The 18,820-nt window shown below is 44.9% G+C and overlaps 1 protein-coding gene across 4 annotated transcripts in view; it reads left to right on the top strand.

The window, feature by feature from the left end:
• The window catches only part of PPP4R3B (protein phosphatase 4 regulatory subunit 3B), a 99,961-nt gene that overhangs the window by 66,493 nt on the left and 14,648 nt on the right, over positions 1–18,820 (top strand). For 2 of the 4 annotated variants that reach the window (XM_082252367.1, XM_082252366.1), the window contains exons 8-13: positions 86–235; positions 10,005–10,107; positions 14,540–14,581; positions 14,854–15,012; positions 15,836–16,005; positions 17,633–17,772. In XM_082252367.1, coding sequence (XP_082108493.1) covers positions 86–235; positions 10,005–10,107; positions 14,540–14,581; positions 14,854–15,012; positions 15,836–16,005; positions 17,633–17,772 — 764 coding nt within the window. The remainder of the gene's footprint in view (positions 1–85; positions 236–10,004; positions 10,108–14,539; positions 14,582–14,853; positions 15,013–15,835; positions 16,006–17,632; positions 17,773–18,820) is intronic. The other 2 variants (XM_082252369.1, XM_082252368.1) reach the window with 1 other exon arrangement.

The following is an 18,820-nucleotide window of genomic DNA, read 5'->3' as shown; positions in this document are numbered from 1 at the left end:
ATCAAATAGTACTGTGCATCTGTTAAAAACAATGTGTATTTAATGTGTAATTTCTTATCCATTTTCTTTGTTTTGCCTGTCACAGGACATTCTTTTAATTAACGTTGTAATTGAGCAAATGATTTGTGATACGGACCCAGAGCTTGGAGGAGCTGTTCAATTGATGGGACTCCTGCGGACCTTGATAGATCCAGAAAACATGTTAGCAACAGCTAATGTAAGAACATGCAAATGGGTAAAAGCATCTTTTTTTTTTTTTTCCCCCAAGTGCATTAAATGTTGTTTCTTTCTTTGACTGACACAGCTCCTGATCTTCATGACCATTGTGTTATACTGCCTCCTACAGGAGTAGGACACTATGCAGCAAAAGAATCCGGCTACGCCTATGGACAGTCCCAGGGGGTATACTCCCTCTCTCTGCTATAGTTACTCAGTTTTTTCTGCCTAGTCAGGAGTAAGCTAGTTCCTTGCTGGGATCTCTGGTCCTGGCAATTTTTTCTTTTTGGATGTTTTTTCCTGTGAGATCTGCAATCAACTGCTGGACTGGGCGACAGGCTGGATAATCTAGATCCAGTAGTCATCCCATCTAGTCAGTGAGCGTGCGCGGACCTCAGCAAGCGCTAGGTCAGCCCCAACATAGCCCCACCGGATGGGGGCTGGCCTGCGAGATCACATACGACCGGGTCTCAGCCCAAGTTTCAGCATTCCTCCTGGTTCCTGTTATGGTGAGTAGCTGTCCCCCCTCTCCCCCTGGAGGGTTTTGGGGTGGATGTATGCCCATCCTTGGAATGGTCGGACCCCTTGGTTGCTGTCAGGCACCCCCCTTCACCTGGCCCCCCATCCTACCACCCCCCACCCCCTCCACTTATGCTGGGGCTGTGTGGGTGGTCTGGTCCACCTCCCGGTGGTGGAGGCAGGGCGCTGTGCTGGCGAAGGGGGACGGGGGGTGCGTCGCAGACGGTCAGATGTGCGGGGTGGTGGGAGTACCTGGTAGGGGCTCCTGCCAGGGCACCCTGTCCTGCCTGGGCCTGTCCTTGAGGCCTCGGGATCCCTCCTGGGTCCCTGGGAGCCTTGTGGTGCTCCGCGAGGCCACCATTTAGCTGTAGCCTGTGTGTGTTTATGCACAGCAGACATGTTTGTGTAGTCCAGTGGCCATTTTGCGGTGGTTTGCCACTGAAAATAGCGGCGGCCCTGACAGTAGAGCCCTGTGGGTGGTGATTTCGTCAGTGGGGGCCCCTCCTCATCCCCTGGTGCTGACTCCTGGATCCTTTTTACTTCTTGATCGCCTCACGTAGAGTGGCTGCAGGTGCCCATTTCTGCTGGGTGGTGAGTCTGGTGGGAGGTGGTGCCAGAGCGGTGGGGCTTGTCCCTTTGCAGTGTTTTTACACTTTTTGTGGGGTCCCCCTGGTGACTCATGGAGTTTTTGGAACACATCTCCCCACCTGATCCCCTTTCTGAGGCTGCGGGGCCCTCCAGGTCCCAACCATCCATCGATGCACTGACGGCGGTCCTTTGTGTCCCTGGGTGGAGGTGGCTTTCAGGCAATGGGCAAGCAAAAAGGGCCCCCTGCCTCATCAGATTCTGAATCTGATTTGCCTGCTGCAGGCGTAGGTCACCCAGCTGGGTCTGCTACCACGCACCCGGAGTCCTCCAGATAGCGAGTAGGATTCCTCCACATATACAACTGCGCACATAATGGCGCCGGTTAAAGCACTGATTGCATCTGTGCATGAGACCTTGAAGATGGAGGACACAGCTGCGACGGAGGCGCAGGTTCCCTTTGGCACTCACAAGCCACCTAGAGCGGCAAAGGTGTTTCCTTTCCCCGCCTATTTTGACAGAATTGTCACTAAAGAGTGGGGATGACCAAAGCGTCCCTTTAGGGTCTCTAAGCAATTTATTTGGTGTTACCCCTATGAGGGGGTAACATTTCTTAAGAATTGGGAGTGATCCACCAGTGGTGGACCCTCCGGTTTTCAGATTTAATAAGGCAACATGATACCGGTAGAAGAGTCCCCAGCCTTTAAGGATCCGGCTGACAGGCTGTGACCTGCAATATGTACACTCTTGGTGGTTCGGCACCAAGGCCGTTATTCACCATTGCTCTGGTGTCGCAAACTCTGCCTGAGTGGGCTAAGCTTTTATGCTGTGACCCGGAGGGAGAACAGCTCCCCCCTGCCTTTGCTGGGCTGGCGGACAAGCTGGTCCAGGGAATTCAGTTTATCTGTAATGCCTCTTTGGATGCGGCTCCCCTAATGGCTCGGCTCTCTTTCGGCAATGGTCCTTTGGCGTGTCTTTTGGCTTAAATGCCGGTCTGCGGACCAGATTTCTAAAAACGGCCCCTTTCAAAGGAATGGCCTGTTTGGGGCTACCCTGGATGACATCATTAACCACCTCCCACCCGGGCCATTGTAAATATACGGCCGGGTGGGAGTCTCCTCCTTCTGATCGGACGTTCCGGAACGTCCTTCAGAAGGAGAGAGATCGCGCCGCTGCGGGCACCCGCAGCGGCGCGATCTCGATGTGTCTGTGTCCCTCGGACACAGAGCAACATCATTCGGCAGGAGGGCCCTGTGATTGGCCCTCCTGATCACATGACGGCTGTGTCCAATCGCAGCCGTCATGTAATGTAAATAGAGCCGTTGTCAGTGAGGAGAAGAGGGATGATCTGTGCTGCAGCGGGGGTGATCAGTGAGTATTTCTAATTACTCACTGATCACAGGGGGGGGGGTCTGTGCTGGTAATCAGAACATTGCCAGTGCAGCCCGGGAGGGGGGGGTGCCACTAGAGCCACCAGGGATGCCCACCCATGACCACCAGGGATGCCCACCAGGGATGGCAAACAGGGCTCAGAGAGCCCCCCAGTGCCCTCCCTATCAGTGCTGCCCACCAATGCCATCTATCAGTGCTGCCCACCAGTGGCGTTATTGCCATCTATCAGTGCCGCCCACCAGTGCCCATTATTGCCCACCAGTGCTGCCTATCAGTGCCCATCAGTGCCGATCATTGCCGCCAACAGTGCCACCTATCAGTGCCCATCAGTGCTGCCTATCAGTGCCCACCAATGCTGCATATCAGTGCTATCTATCAGTGCCACATATCAGTGCCCATCAGTGCTGCATATCAGTGCTACCTATCAGTGCCCATCAGTGCTGCATATCATTGCCACCCCATCAGTGCCACCCCATCAGTGTCTCCTCATCAGTGCCTGTCAGTGCGGCATCATCAGTACTCATCGGTGCAGGAAAAAACATATCTATTTACAAAATTTTATAACCCAAACAAAAAAAACTTCTTTTTTTTTTTTTTTTTTTTTTTTTTTTTTTTTCTTTCAAACTTTTCAGTCTTTTTTTATTTGTGCACCAAAAAAGAAAAAACCTGACGGTGATCAAATACCACCAAAAGAAAGCTCTATTTGTGGGGAAAAAATGACACAAATTTGGTTTAGGTACAATGTTGCATGACCACGCAATTGTCATTTAAATTGCAACAGCGCTAAAAGCTGAAAATTGGTCTGGGAAGGAAGGGGGTTTAAGTGCCCAGTATTGAGGTAGTTAAAGGTCTCACAGGGGGTAAGTACTTTTTTTTTCTGCAGGCTGCTAAGGGCAAGGAGCCTCATCATAGAAGTGGGCCTTTCTTTTCGTCCCTCGGGGTTGACTGACAAGGACTCGAAGCCTTTCGGGGGCCTCCTCTGGAGGATCCAAACGAACCTGGTCTGGCAAGCCGAGAGCAGGCTTCTCCAGACCTGCGGACAAGGCTCCTTCAGCATGAAGATGCGCTCTCACCCGTATCTGGGTGGGGGGATGTCTTTGCTAGTTTCCGGACCTGTGGACTTTGCTCCTACAAGACACGTGGGTCCATGAGGTAATTCGGTCCGGCTACAAGAGCGAGTTTCACTCTTGTCCCCCGGCAAGGTTCTTTCCTTCCAACTTGCACCTGTCCCCGGGCCGCTTACAGGGTCTGCTTGGGGAGGTACAAGACCAGTTTCTTCAAGGGGTGATTGTCCCAGTTCCGACTTCAGAATGTTTTTAGGGTTTTTACTCAAACCGGTTTACAGTTCCTAGGAAGTAAGGCAAGGTGCGTCCAATCCTGGACCTCAAGGCACTGGACTGCTTTGTACGGGTGTAGAAGTTCAGGATGGAGTCCATTCGCAAGGTGGTGGCATCCCTGCATCAGGGGGATTTTCTTGCCTCTATCGACATCAAGGATGCTTACCTTCACATTCCATTATGTGCCAGTCGACAGCGCTTCCTCCACTTTGCCATGGGAGAGGAGCATTATCCGTTTGTGGCGTTGTCCTTTGTTCTCGCCTCTGCGCCTCATGTCATCACAAAAGTGTTAGCCCCGGTTTTAGCATTGTTACGCCAATGGGGGCTACTTGGATGACCTTCTGCGAGCGAAGTCTCCTACTGCTCTGCCAGAAAACCTGGAAATCACCATACGAATTTTAAGATGTCTGCTCTGGTTCTGTCCTCAAAGCTGGGACTAGCTGGGTCTGACTCTGGACTCAACCTTAGCCAGAGTGCTCCTTCCTCTAGTCAAACTCCAGAACTTACAGGCTGCAAGAAGTCTCCTGCTGTCCAGCAGATGGTCATCCCTCTGGACTTGCATGCGGGTGCTGGGCTTGATGGTGTCTGCAAATGGTAACACCTCAAAAGGTACAGTTCCATACGAGGTCCCTGCAAAGGGAGATTCTGGCCAAATGGGACAAGAATCTGCAGTCTCTGGGAAATCAGATCCGGCTCAGTCGGGGAACAAAGGAGTCCCTGATATGGTGGCTTCGCTCTCTGTCACTTCGGCTCAGCAAATCCTTCCTCCCCTTGTATTGGGACAGTGGTCATCATGGATGCTAGCCTGTCCGGCTGGGGAGGCAACCTCGGCAAAAATTGGGCTCAGGGGATCTGGACACTGGAATAGTCCAGACTACTGGTCAATGTCTTGGAACTCTGAGGGATCAGGCTGTGCCTGGACCATTGGACGGATCGTCTTCAGGGATGTCCAGTGCGCATTTAATCAGGCAATGCCACGGCTGTGGGTTATGTCAGTCCCCAAGGAGGCACAAAAAGTGTCCTGCCGGCTCTGGAGGTGGGCAGAGCGGTTTGTTCCAGCCCTCTCCGCTGTACACATTCCCGGGGTGGAAAACTGGCAGGCCGATTACCTCGGTCGGCAGGCGTTGGACCAAGGGGAGTGGTCTCTTCATTCCGGAGGTGTTTCATCAGTTGGGTCTCCGGTGGGGCATCCCGAGGTGGATCTGTTGGCGTCTCGGCTCAACAGAAAGGTGCAGAGGTTTGTGGCTCGGTCGCTATCATCTGGTGGACGCCACAGATGTGCTGGTGGCCCGTGGGGGTCAGTATCGTCTGATTTACGCCTTCCCTCCACTCAAGCTTCTGCTAAGACTTCTACGCAGGATCGAGGCAGAAGAGATTCTGGACATGTTAGTGGCTCTGGACTGGCCTTGCTGGGCTTGGTACGCCAATCTTGTGCGGCTGGTCGCTGACGATCCTTGGAAGCTTCTTCTCAGGGAGGATATGCTGACCCAAGGACCAATCTCCTATCCTGCTTTACAGTCCCTGGCTTTGATGGCTTGGCTGTTGAACACCAGGTGCTAAAGAATAGAGGTTTAAGTCGGTGCTTCCAACGCTGTTGAAAGCTAGGAAATCTACTTCTAGGAAGATCTACCATCGTATGTGGAAGACGTACATTGTGTGTTATGAGTCTCCTGAGGTTCATCCTAGCTCCTTCTCGGTGGCTCGGATCATGACCTTCCTTCAACAGGGGGGTTTAACAGAAATTGGCCTTGAGTACCATCAAGGGCCATGTGTCGGCATTGGCGGTCTTCTTGCAATGACCCTTGGCCATACACCTTTCTTTAGGGTGTCCAACATTTGATTCCTCCAGTGCGGGCTGCAATGATGTCTTGGGACATCAATTTGGTGCTTTTGGTCCTCCAGAAGCCTTTGAGAGATTCCCTTGCTTAAACTGTTTTAGAAGGTGGATTTTTTTATGGCTATCGCCTCTGCGCGCAGGGTGTCAGAACTGGCAGGGTTATCCTGTCGTTCACCTTACTTGGTGATTCACAGAGATAATTTGGTTCTTTGCCCCTGTCCGTCGTTCCTCCCAAAGGTTGTCTCTGATTTTCACTTAAATGAAGACATGTTACCTTCCCTGTTTCCCAGGCCAAAACATCCGAAGGAAATTGCCTTTCATGCCTTGGATGTGGCCTGGGCAATTGGGGTGTACCTGGCAGCTACGGAGTCTTAGGAAGTCAGACTCCCTATTTGTGCTCCCAGATGGGTCTCGGAAAGGGTTGTCCGCTTCCTCTGCGACCATTTCCAGATGGATCAGACAGACTGTTTATTCAGGCCTATTCCATCAGGGATCAAGTTCCTCCTTTCCCTGTCAAGGCGCACTCTACTCGTTTGCTCAGTGCCTCCTGGGCCTTCCATCATCAGGCGTCAGTGACGCAGGTTTGTAGGGTGGCTACCTGGTCGTCGGTGCACACTTTCCCTAAGTTCTATAAAGTGGATGTGTTGGCATCTACAGATGCTTCCTTTGGCCGCAAGGTTTTGCAGGCTAAGAGAACCTGATCCTCTTTGAAGATGTATTATTTTCTTAAGGTGGGCTCCAGTTGTTTTTTTGATTGAGCTCCTGTTGCCTGGCTGGCTACTGTTTAGCTTTGGGAATTTTTTTTTGTTTTTGCTATTCCCACCCCTCATGTTTAACACTGCTTTGGGACATCCAAATGGTCATGAAGATCAGGAGCTGTGTCCGTCAATGAACGAAAGAGAAAATGGGATTTTTGACTTAAAGTGGAGTTCCACCCTATTTTTATACTTACCTCCATCTTCTCGCTCCGGGTCACCTGAAAAAGAAATGGATAATCGCATATATTTTTTTTTTTTTTTTTACTTACCTCGTAGCGAAGAAAAAATACTTACCTTACTTCCTTCCTCGGCCGCGGCCCGTCGTCACTTCCTGGCTCTGCAATGATTCCTGGGAGCTGAACGTCATAGCTCCCAGGAATCATTGCGCCTGCACCGGCCCCGACGTCAGTTCCGGGCCGCGCGCGTCATCCCCTTCTAAACAGCTTCTGGGCATGCCCAGAAGCTGTAGAGGGATGACGCGCGCCACCCGGAAGTGACGTCGGGGCCGGCGCAGAGCATCGTGGGACCAAAGAAGGCGGAAGAAGACGCCGAAGGGGATCTCGCTGGCTTCAAGCTGCCCACATCTGAGATGGCAGCGCTGGACAAGACGTTTGCAAGGTAAGTATTTGTCCTAACAGGTAAGTGCAACCCGGGACAGATCAGAGGCTAGCCATTGTGGAATGTACTAGCCCTGACTGTCCCGGGGGTATTAAAAAAAAAAAAAAAAAAAATCCAGGGTGGAACTCCGCTTTAAATCCATAAAACGTAAAATCCATTTATCTGACACAGCACCCACCCCTTGGTGGAGTTGTAATTCTTCTGACACTGCTTGTAACAAAACTGAGTAACTATAGCAGAGACAGGGAGTATGCCCCCTGTGACTGCCCAATGGCGTAGCCAGATTATTTTTCTGCTTAGTGTCCTACTCCTGTAGGGGGCAATTTAACCCAATGGTTAGAAATCAGGAGCTGTTCTTGAGTGAACATCAGAGAAATGGATTTTACGGTAAGTCAAAAATCCAATTTTTCTGGAGCTGTTAGTTTTCTGCACACCATAATAAAATCAAATAAAAAAAGTAATATGCCTAATCCCTCATACCAAAAAAGTAATCTATAGCAGTTTATTATGCCTTGTACGTCCATGGCTGCTTTCACAATGCTGCATTGCAAAAAAGCGGAAAAAACGCATATGCATATTTGCTGCATTTTTGCCTTGTTCCTGGTGCATTTTTTTCACCTTTTAAAAAAGGGCATGACTCAATTGCAACCGTGGGTTTGATGCTTTTTTAATTCATCACAATGGGGAGGTGCGGTTTTGGTGCTTTTTTATTTATTTTTTTTTTTTTACTGCACCAAACATGCAGCATGCTGGACTTAAAAACGCAGCTGACTAGTGTGAAGAGCCCCATAGGATTTGATGGTCCATACATTTTTATTCCTCTTTTGGTAAGGAAAAAACTGATCAGTGTGAGCCCGAAGATAAAAAAAATAAAGTATAGTTCTGGGGACATGTGACTAGCACACATGCACAGGAATTAATTCTAAGTGGCTGCTCTGTGGTTTAAGCCATTAGAATGTGTTTGTAGAACAGAGGAGGTTTGCAGGCATTGCATCTCTGGAGGAAAGGACTCAGTATGGCAATAGCCCACCCACTTCAGAGGCCGTAGAGTACTTCCTTTTCCTCCCTGGGGGTCTGATTATGTCAGTATTTTTGAAGGTCAAAGCGGTACATTGTTTTGCATTGAAATCTGTTGTTTTATATTGTAGGCCTGTAATTCTTAGGAATAAAACAGTAAAAGTGAATACAAATTATTAATTATTTAATACAATAAATTATTGAATTAAAAAATTATTCATAAAAATAAAAGGAATAACAGTACAAGTTTCGGCAGGGCACTGGACAAAGCACTAGGGACAAAACTGAGGTGAAATGGGTTGATACAGTAATCTAATCCTAACAGATTACAATGTATCATGTCATGTTTTGTGTACTTTTTTAAATTTTCCGCCCCCCCTGCATCACGGCGCTTGCAGGGAAGGGAACCGTCAAGACAGCTGCTGGTGTTCTATCAGATTCTGCAACCGGAAATTGAAGTTCGGAAAGAAAAACTTACTGCGCATGCGCCTTCCGTCCCAACATGGCCACTATGCGTTCCAATAGCTTTCCTAATGTGACAGACCACAAAGCAGCTGCAGACCTCTTCTTACATCTACGCAAGTCTTGAATTTTTAGATCTATTTTACCAGTAAACTGACCTCCTAGACTGAATAACAGCGTTATATTTCTATTATTATTGAAATATAGTAAATATAGCGACATGTCTGGCCGTCCTGATTCGCGTCGTCCGGCCATCTGATTGGCCGGAGGTGCGATTACATCAGTCCCACGCGTGCGCGCGGGAGCCGACGTTCACGGCACTGGGCTCTGAAGGAACGGCACGGGTGGCCGTTCCTTCAGAGTGCATGCGCCGATGACTTCATCGGCAGTATGCACTGTAAATATCTCCTAAACGGTACATGTTTAGGAGATCTTTATAGCACCTATAGGTAAGCCTTAATATAGGCTTAGCTATAGGTAAAAGTTTGTGAAGTGGGTTTACAACCACTTTAAGGTGAGTTTACTGCTTAAATCCAGTCTGAAATTCAATGGGTGTAAGAACATATCTGCTGCTGCTTCGTGTTCTGTCACATTAGGAAAGCTATAGGAACACACAGTGCCCATGTTGGAGCGCATGGTGGATGCGCAGTAAGTTTTCTCTTCCGAACATCATTTCCGGTTGCAGAATCTGATGGGTAGCAGTATTCTGATAGAACACTGGCATCGGCCGGAGGACGTCGGGGGAATCCTAGGGACAAGGTAAGTTTCACTACAGGGTAATCCCGAGTGTGGCTCGGGGTTACCGCTTTTGGTACAGAAAATGAACCCCAAGCCACACTCTGGATTACCGCCAGGGAGGTCAAAGTAAACTTGAGAATAATTCGGGCTTGTTTTCTGGCTATAATGCCAGCTCACTGGTTCAAAAGTCTGAGTGAATATCCTGTAACAAGTATGGACCCTGAGGACATGCGAGTGATTATTGAAAGGGTTTATAACAAAAAGGAGGCACCTTTTTTTTTTTTTATTGCCTGTCTTGTTCAGAAAAATCTGCTCTTACGATTGGTGCAAATAGGATGCACAACTGACTGTCACACTAATGTGTCATGAGTTGTAGATTTTTTAATTTTTAGCAGGGGTTCCCCCGAGACCAGAAATTTATTTCAAGGGTTCCTTTGTGTTTGAAAAAGGTTGAGAGAGGCTGTTGTAAACAGTAGCTTAAGCTATTTGTGTATGTAAAATGTTGTTTATTTTAACTTCCAACAGAAAACTGAGAAGAGCGAGTTCCTAAATTTCTTCTACAACCATTGTATGCAAGTCCTCACTGCACCCCTCCTAGCAAATACATCTGAGGATAAGCCAGACAAGGGTAAGGTGTCAGTAGTTACCGAATAATCACACTGCATATTGCAGTGTGTGAACATTTATATTAACTTTTTTTTAAATAATGAAATTTGTGAACTCTCTTGGACCTGTGGGTATAATATAAACCCCTCACAAAACCAAGTTATTCCACCTGAACATAAAGTAAACAAATGCATTATGAGAGCTTACACCTACCACCAAGTGACGTATCCGCAAGTTGCTAGGCTTAAAGTTGTTATACCGGGATAATGCCTACAGCTGCAGGCATTATTCAGGTACCATTTTTTAGAGCCAGCGTTCGGTTCTCTTGTAAAAGCAATCCTAGTGGTTAACTAGCCGCTAGATTGCTTTTACAAGCAGAGGAAGGGGACCTCCTTCTGCCGCCTTCCGTGGCTTTAACAGGATCTCCCGTTCCACCAGAAGTACTGAACGACCAGCTGGCGCTTGCGCCGGCTGTATACAGAGCCGAACAAAGATCGGATCAGCTTTATATAGTAGCCCATAAGCGATGACCTTGCATCACTTCCAAGTAGATTGAATGGTATATTACAAGAACGGGGAAGGGGCAAAGGAGACTAATAGCACTGTGGAAGGGAAATGGGTAGAAAGGGGATGGGGGAGCGTAAAGGAAAATGTGGGAAAAGGGAAGGAGGGGTGGGAGAGCAAAGCAGAGAAACAGAAGTGGGGGGGAGGGAAATGTCACTTCCAGTTTACCGGGATGTAAACTGCGCCATATTTAAAAATCAAAAGCATTTGATCAAACCGATTTTGGTGATCAAATGCTTTTCAGGGCAGAGGAGCGATATTATAGGGTTATCGTATAAACCCTAGATCTCGCCATAAAGAGTACCTGTCACATGCCTATTGCTGTCACAAGGGATGTTTATATTGCTTGTGACAGCAATAAAAGTGATAAAATGAAAGCGACCAGTGAAAAAATAAATAAAAAATGTTTACTTGACCCCGTGCTCGCGCGCAAAGGTGGGCACAAACTTAAACATCGATCATCCCACACCTGAGCTATTACTAGTCAACATTGGATCATGGGCTGTAATTCCAGCACCAGACTTCTTGTGTAAATCTAAAGTGGTAACCTGTAAAGGCTTTGAAAGCATTGCCTATTAGTAAAATTGACCTAATTTGTGGCTGTTGCATGGACGTGCACAATTTTAAAGTGGGACATGTTTGTTTTTTTGTTTTTTGGGGCTTAACATCATCTATAGTTAACTGGGTGTGGCTTTTTTATTTTTTTATTTGAATGCAAAAAAACAGTATTTCTTTTTTAAAAAAAAAAATATATAAAATCAGTTTAAAAAAACACTGCTCCAATATTGTATGACATAGAAAATCCCATCAATTTATTCTCGATAGATAGAAAGATAGTTTGGGGGTTCTAAGAAATTTTCTAGCAAAAAATGCTGATTGTTACATGTAAACAAAGTGCCAGCAAAGGCCTGGGATGTGACCAAGGTATGCACAGTTAGAGGATAGTGGAATTAGAGCAAGTCTGTTTGCTGGTCAGCTCAGGGCTGTCACGTGTGGGAAGAAAATCTCTAGCCTTAATATTTTTAACTAGTGTAGCTGAGAACTTACACTAGCCTTTTTTACGATCCTGCTAGCTGGACTAACAGATGAGCAGAAGAAAAGTCTGTAGGTGCTGCTTGGTAGAGGGGTATTAAAGCCGACTTGTTGCTTTACTTTGCATTGATAAAGCAGAGGTTTACTTAACCGCTTGCTGACCAGCCGCCCTAGTTTTACTGCAGCAGGTTAAGTCTGTCCTGCGAAACGATGTACCTGTACGTCGCTTCAGAAGACAGCTAGTAGAGGCACACGCCGATTGGCAACAGGGGGAGCCAATCATCGGGTCCGGTGGCCGCGATGTCCGCTGGGCACCTACAATCGCTCCCCATGGAGACAGAATGGCGGTCTGCCGTTGTAAACATGGCAGGTGATCAAATACCACGAAAAAGAAAGCTCTATTTGTGGGGGGGGGGGGCACATCAATTTTATTTGAGCGCACAGCATTGCACGACTGCGCAGTTGTCATTTAAATGAACGCAGTGCCATATCGCAAAAAATGGCCTTGTCATTAAGCGAGTAAAACCTTACAATTCAGAAGTGGTTGTTCCCTTAGCCAGTGTTCTATTTAATTGCAGGGTGTCCTATGAAGCATTGGACTAAGAAAAGGGAAATCCTTTTGCTACGCTCTCGATATGTCCTAATACAACCTTTTTTTAGCCAACCTGCCTCTGCACCATGGGGTGCCTTCTGTATTCTACAGGGGTGCCTTGACAAAATGCCTAAAACAATTGTCATCAATCCAGTGCGTGGATCAATCTTGCCTTTTTGTTACACAAAACCACTAGTTTTTATTGTGCAACATTACACATTGGGCACTCCACTGGCATCCTAACAACCCATTATGCCATCCATTGCTATGAAAGATATTGATCGCCTGCATAGCATCTTTGTTTGCCCCTCTTCTGCCCCTTTGTCAGAACTGGGGGCAGTGAAAAACTGAGGGAGACGAGAAACCATAGAATACTAATCGGTACCAGTGTGAAAAGGTGGAGGAATAAATCCTCTCTAATATTGGGTGGCCCATGTGTGTGGATGCTGCTGCAATAAGTATAACTATTTTTCATTTTTTTATTATTTTAGATTGGGGTGCCTCGATTTTGCAGATTTTTAAAGGGTGACTGGACTAAAAAAAGGTTGAGAAACGCTGCCCTAATAGGATATGATTAGCCACTTTCTGCTCTGAGTGCAGGCTTATTCACTTTGTAATGTTATTACTTTGCTGGCGAGATTAAAGTGGAACTTCACTCTCCCAATCAACATTTACTATTTTAAATCCTCATGCGGCTAGCGTTTAAAAAAATGTATAGGAAAGGATATCAAATTTTACTTATTTTAAATTTTTTTTCTTACATTTCTTCAGTTACTTCCTGATTTCTTGCCTCTGCAAATGTTTTACATCCCAGGAGTCTTCAGGAGTGGAGGATGGGTTTTCTCAGCTAAGGACTCCCTCCTGCTTGCATGCGTGAATTAAGAGCAGATGGATTCTAGAAAGTATATGCTACATGAATCATTTGTCCTTACTCAAAGTGGCCATGGCCAGGAATGCTAGGCGGTGTTAGTGTCACTTGTGTGGTCAGTGTCAGTCAGTTTGTCTACCTCCCACCCAGTGCCAGATTGTCTGCCGCACCATCAGAGTCCCACTATAAGTCGCTGATCACCGCCATTACTAGTAAAAAAAATAAATAAAATTCCAGCATATATACCATTGTTTGTAGACGCTATAACCTTCACACAAACTAATCATTATACCCCTTTTGGGATTTTTTTTATTACCAAAGACATAGCAGAATGCATTTTGCCCTAAATTTATGAAGAAATTTGATTTAATTTTTTTTTTTTCATTGGGTATGTTTTATAGCAGAAAGTAAAAGTCTAATGTGGGTTTTTTTTTTTCAGAATGTTTGGTCTTTTTTTTTATTCACATTATAAAAAAATGGAAATCCCAGTGGTGATCAAATACCAAAAGAAAGCTCTTTTCTGTAAAAAAAAAAGATAAAATGTACATTTCATTTGGGTACAGCGTTGCATGATCGTGCAAGTACCAGTTAAAGTAGCACAGTGCTAAAAAGCGGGGTGGTAGTCAGGGGTATTTTTTTTTTTTTTTCGGACTTTGCTGTTACAATGATGGTCATTGTAACGGCAAAGTTTTCAACTGTTATGAATGGGCTCCATTCATGACAGCTGAGATTGGCCACAGTATAGGAAGCAGAGCTGTTATAAATGAGTTCATTCACAACCTGCTTTGTTGGCATTGTGATCACATATCGTACACATGATTCCTCTGCTGATCTAAAGCGGCCGGGTACTGGCAACCGCAATCTGCTGTGTCGTTGCGGGAGCAGTGCTGCTTGCCCCAGGGGGTGTGCAAGTGTGCATGTGCTAAGTAACATACCGGTACATCACATAGCCTGTAGCTGCTGCTCATGTACATGTACTGTGGGTGGCAAACCGATAATGGCACCTGAAGAAAGCTCTGTTTGTTACAAAAAAATGTTCTAACGTTTGTGTACAGTCTTGCATGGCAATTGATAAAAGACTAGTAAACCTTTTGCAGAAAGAATGTAAAGGTGAACTAACAGCGAACACCCTCCCCACCCCCCAGTACTTTCTCTACTTGCCTCTGGGGTGCTGACAGCTTGGCAACCCTGGAGATAAGTAGAGCAGGTATGAGAGGAGGTGGAGGGTAGCCATTCACCTTTTACTACTTTTTTTTTTTTTTTTTCTGTAAATATGAACTGTAAATGGCCTGCTAATGGAGTATTCTCATGCTGGTTAAACATCTCAAAGTATTTTCTATGAATGGCATGCTTTTCTTTTAAATAATGATTGAGATGAGTCCTTTTTTTTTCTCCCAGGAGACACTGCTGTCACATCGAAGGGTAGCACGATTTGTCCAGGTACTATACATTTGTATAACATTGTTTAATCTTACACGTAGTCTAAGTTTTCTTTTTAATTTACTGTACTGATGAAAAGTTTAAGTGAATTTCATTCATTTCATTATTCTGTATAGGCTTGGAGGACAATGTTTGTAGACTGTGGTGCTTTTCTCTGTTATCTTCAAAAGACTGAGTTGTTCCTCTGTATATTGAGCATGTCGTCATATAAAAACATCATCTGGAACATGCTTATTTTTCTTGCTTACGGATTTCAAACTTCTGTTTTGCAGATAACTATCAGACAGCCCAGCTGCTTGCATTAATTTTGGAGTTACTGACATTTTGTGTAGAGCACCATACTTACCACATCAAAAACTACATCATGAACAAGGATCTGCTCAGAAGAGTGTTAATACTGATGAACTCTAAACATACGTTTTTAGCTCTCTGTAAGTTTTATTAATCCTTTTTTTTGTTTTGTAAACCAAGGTTTAAACTGCCTTTCTTGTGTAGCATTTGTACTTTTTGCATGTTTGGCAAATAGTAAATTAGGTAAACGTCGTACAGATAAAAAAAAAAAAAAAAAATAGTCAAAGCAAATTTGTTCACCAATACGTTAAATGTATTTTACTTTTTTGTGTATTTTCGTTTAACACAAAGCACCTAATTTTGGCTGGTATCAAACATTTGCAATCTCCAGGACAGCAAGCTTGGACTAGGAGATGTAGAAACCGCACAGTGAGGGTGCAGATTAACATACATGAGTTAATTAGTCTTCTGCTTCTACTTTTACTGTCCATTAGCACACTAGGTGAGGGACAAGACTTGTGGTGTTTACGTGTAGCAGAGAAAAATCAAGTCTCCTTCCCAACCAGACAAGGCTGTGCTGTGTGGCAGAGCTGCACCAACAGCACACACCCATTCCCTCCCAGCCTAATCTCCCATCCGTACCTGTAGCATGTACAAATAGGAGGCATTCTAATTGGTCGGTGCTGACCAATCAGAATCTGTCTAGCTCATCCTGTCCGCGCAAGAGGGGAGGCAAGAAAGCCCGGAGGATTTCAAACCCCAGGACTGGTGAAGTGGTGTTCTCCGATGGGCTCTGGTACAGTGGGACCTGGGGTGGGGGGAGGGTAACCAGTGTACGTTCACCTTACAGATTTTTTTGGAAAGGTGAACTTACCCTTTAAGTATTTTTATACAATATATTTGTGTTGCTTGTAGCCTTTTGCAGCATCTATTTTAGCTCTTCTTTTTTTTCTCTCTCTCTAGGCGCCTTACGTTTCATGAGGAGGATAATTGGTTTGAAAGATGAATTCTACAACCGCTACATCATAAAGGGAAACCTTTTTGAGCCAGTTATTAATGCACTTCTGGACAATGGTACTAGATATAACCTGTTGAACTCGGCTATAATAGAACTATTTGAATTTATCAGAGTGGTGAGTATACTATAATCTTTAAACCTGCTTTTTAATCAAAAATTTGTTTGTTCAAAGTAATACTAAGTTGATTGGTTTTAAGCCTGTTTTCTGATGCGCATGTGTGGCCCAATCGACATTCCAGCAGCATCTGTTAGACACAGCAGAGTGAATTTCTAGTGCTGAGGGTGACAAACCATCTGAGTCCTGCTCTGACATCTACTTATCCTCTGCTAATCAGGGAAAATAACTGATCTGTAGTACAAAGCAGCACATAGTAAACACATTAACACTTGCTAGGCACACAATGAGTGATTGCCCCTAGATGTTAACCCCCTTCCCAGCCAAGTGTCATTAGTATAGTGTATATTATCACTGTATTTGTGTCACTGGTAATATCAGTGTCTGCCATTCAGTGCCCGCAAAGTGTCAGATTGCCCGCTGCTCTTATCACAGCCCTGCTATAAGTTGTTAATCGACGCCTAGTATATAAAATATAAATAAAAATTTCACTATGTATCCGATAGTTTGTAGACGCTATAACTTTCACACAAACCAATTAATGTATGCTTATCAGGATTTTCTTTACCAAAAATATGTAGCAGAATACATTTTGGCCTAATTGTATTAAGAAATTTGATTATTTATTTTTTTTGGATGTGTAAAGTGTTTTATATTTTTTTTTTTCAAAATTTTTGGTCTAGTTTTCGTTGTAAAAAATAAAATAAATTAACGCCAGTGGTGATCAAATACCACCAAAAGAAAGCTCTATAAATGTCATTTGTGTACAGTGTTGCATGACTGCGCAAATGTCAATTAAAGTAGCGCAGTGCCATATAGCAAAAAATGGCCTGGTCATGAAGGCGGTAAAATCTTCCAGAGTTTTAAGTGGTTGTAAGCCCTCACATATACCCAGTGAAGTGAACAGCCTCAGATGATACACAGAGATTAAACAAATCGTCCTACATAGGTTATACTTGTTTATCTGCATTCTTCTCCCCTGTACACCCCTTCAAAATGGCAGATAGTGTTAAAAATCTTCATCTGTCAGGAGCAGAGAGGAGACGGTGCAAAGATTGCCGTTACAGTGTGAGAGGGAATTGGAGGAAAGGAGTACACCCCCCTCCACACAGCAGAGTTGTGTTCTGAATAGACCAGCTCAATTCTGAGCGCTCTACCTCACCCCTCTCTTCCAACACAAATTTTATCGCAGGTGTCAGGAAAACTTCTCATTAGTGACTCATGCTAACGGGAAGGAAGCAGCAGAGAGAAAGGACACATAGAGCTTTGGAGAGAGAGAAGTAAACTGCAGATATGTGTTTTGCCAACCAGGAGCAAAGGAAATATCGTTGTAAGCTATGAGTCTGCAAAGTCTTAGTGTGCACAGTGCAGTGGACTCCCCATTTGACAGTACTGATTGTCCCAGAAGTGTCACATGTTCCCCTATACCTGGAAGTATCGGGTAATTTTCTCAGCTCCCCTGTGCTCAACAGGGCAGTGGGAGCAGCAAAAAAAAGTTAATTGCATGCTGCTGGGGATAAGGGGACTAAAGCAAACCTGTTTTGCCCTAAAATATAATTGCTCAGGTAATAATGTGACTGGCATGCATTGTTTAAACTGATTATGTTTTTGTTTTCCACCCTTCCAGGAAGATATAAAGTCTCTGACAGCACATATAGTTGATAATTTCTACAAGGCTCTTGAACCTATTGAATATGTTCAAACTTTCAAGGGGCTGAAAACAAAGTATGAGCAAGAGAAAGATAGACAAAGTCAGAAACTAAACAGGTGAGTCTTATGCCATTTTTTTCCCTTCCCTTTTTTTCTCTTTCGTTCATTGACGAACACAGCTCCTGTCATTCTTGACCATTGGATTATGCTGCCCCCTACAAAAGTAGGACACTAGGCAGAAAAAAAATTGGCTACACCCAGGGGGTATACTCCCTCTCCCTGCTATAGTCACTGTTTTTTTTTTTTTTTTATGCCTAGTCAGGAGTAAGGACCTAGTTCCTTCCTTGGATCTTTGCTCCTGGCAAAATTTTTTAGATAGAAAATGTTTTCCTCCTAGATTTTTTCTGTAAGATCTACTATAAACTGCTGGACTGAGCGACAGGCTGGACAATCTAGATCCAGTGGTCACCCCAGTCTGGCCAGCGATCGTGCGCAGGCCTCAAATATATTTTTTATAATAGGAAATTGGTTAAAACACCTGCAAGGTTTTTGTTGCCCACAGTTTGCAACTGGAGAGATTTTCTTTTAGTTCCTGTCCTGTGGACACAACAGATTGAGTTTTTTACAGGTTTACTGGTGAGTTTTTTTTTTTTTTTTTTCAGATGTATTTAAAATAGCAGTTTATAGCAAAAGTAACAAAGTTTGTTTGCCTCATAAAACACTAAAGACCAAGCTTTTTCAGTTTTGGATAGGTGACATCAGTTTTTTCCATCGCAGTTGTTTCCCTTTCACTTCTGTCCCATTAACAAAACAGGATGTTATAGGAAACTTCTCCAAAGCAAGATAAATCCCTCTTGCACAGTTGTCACCAGAATATGGCTGATTTCACACTGCTCTGTTGCAAAAACGTGTTGTAAATCCATATGCTTTTTGCCACGTTGCTAAGGACGTGACTCCAAAAATGCAACCGTGGGTGTGTTTTTTGCCACTTTTTGTATGCATTTTCTATTCATTTCAGTGGACAGGTATGTTTTTGATGTGTTTTTCTTTTCTGCATCAAAAACGCAGCTGACCAGTGAGAAGAGCTCCATAGGGTTTATTGGTCATTTTCTTCCGCAATTTGTAAAGGAAAAAGTAGAAAAGAAAAACTGTGTGAAAGGGGCCT

This window comes from Pelophylax lessonae (genome assembly GCF_965119305.1).
Source record: "Pelophylax lessonae genome assembly, chromosome: 3".
In the NCBI taxonomy this organism is placed as follows: Eukaryota; Metazoa; Chordata; class Amphibia; order Anura; family Ranidae; genus Pelophylax; species Pelophylax lessonae.
The sequence above is the reverse complement of the archived record's forward strand: the minus strand, read 5'-3'. Positions and strand labels throughout refer to the sequence as shown.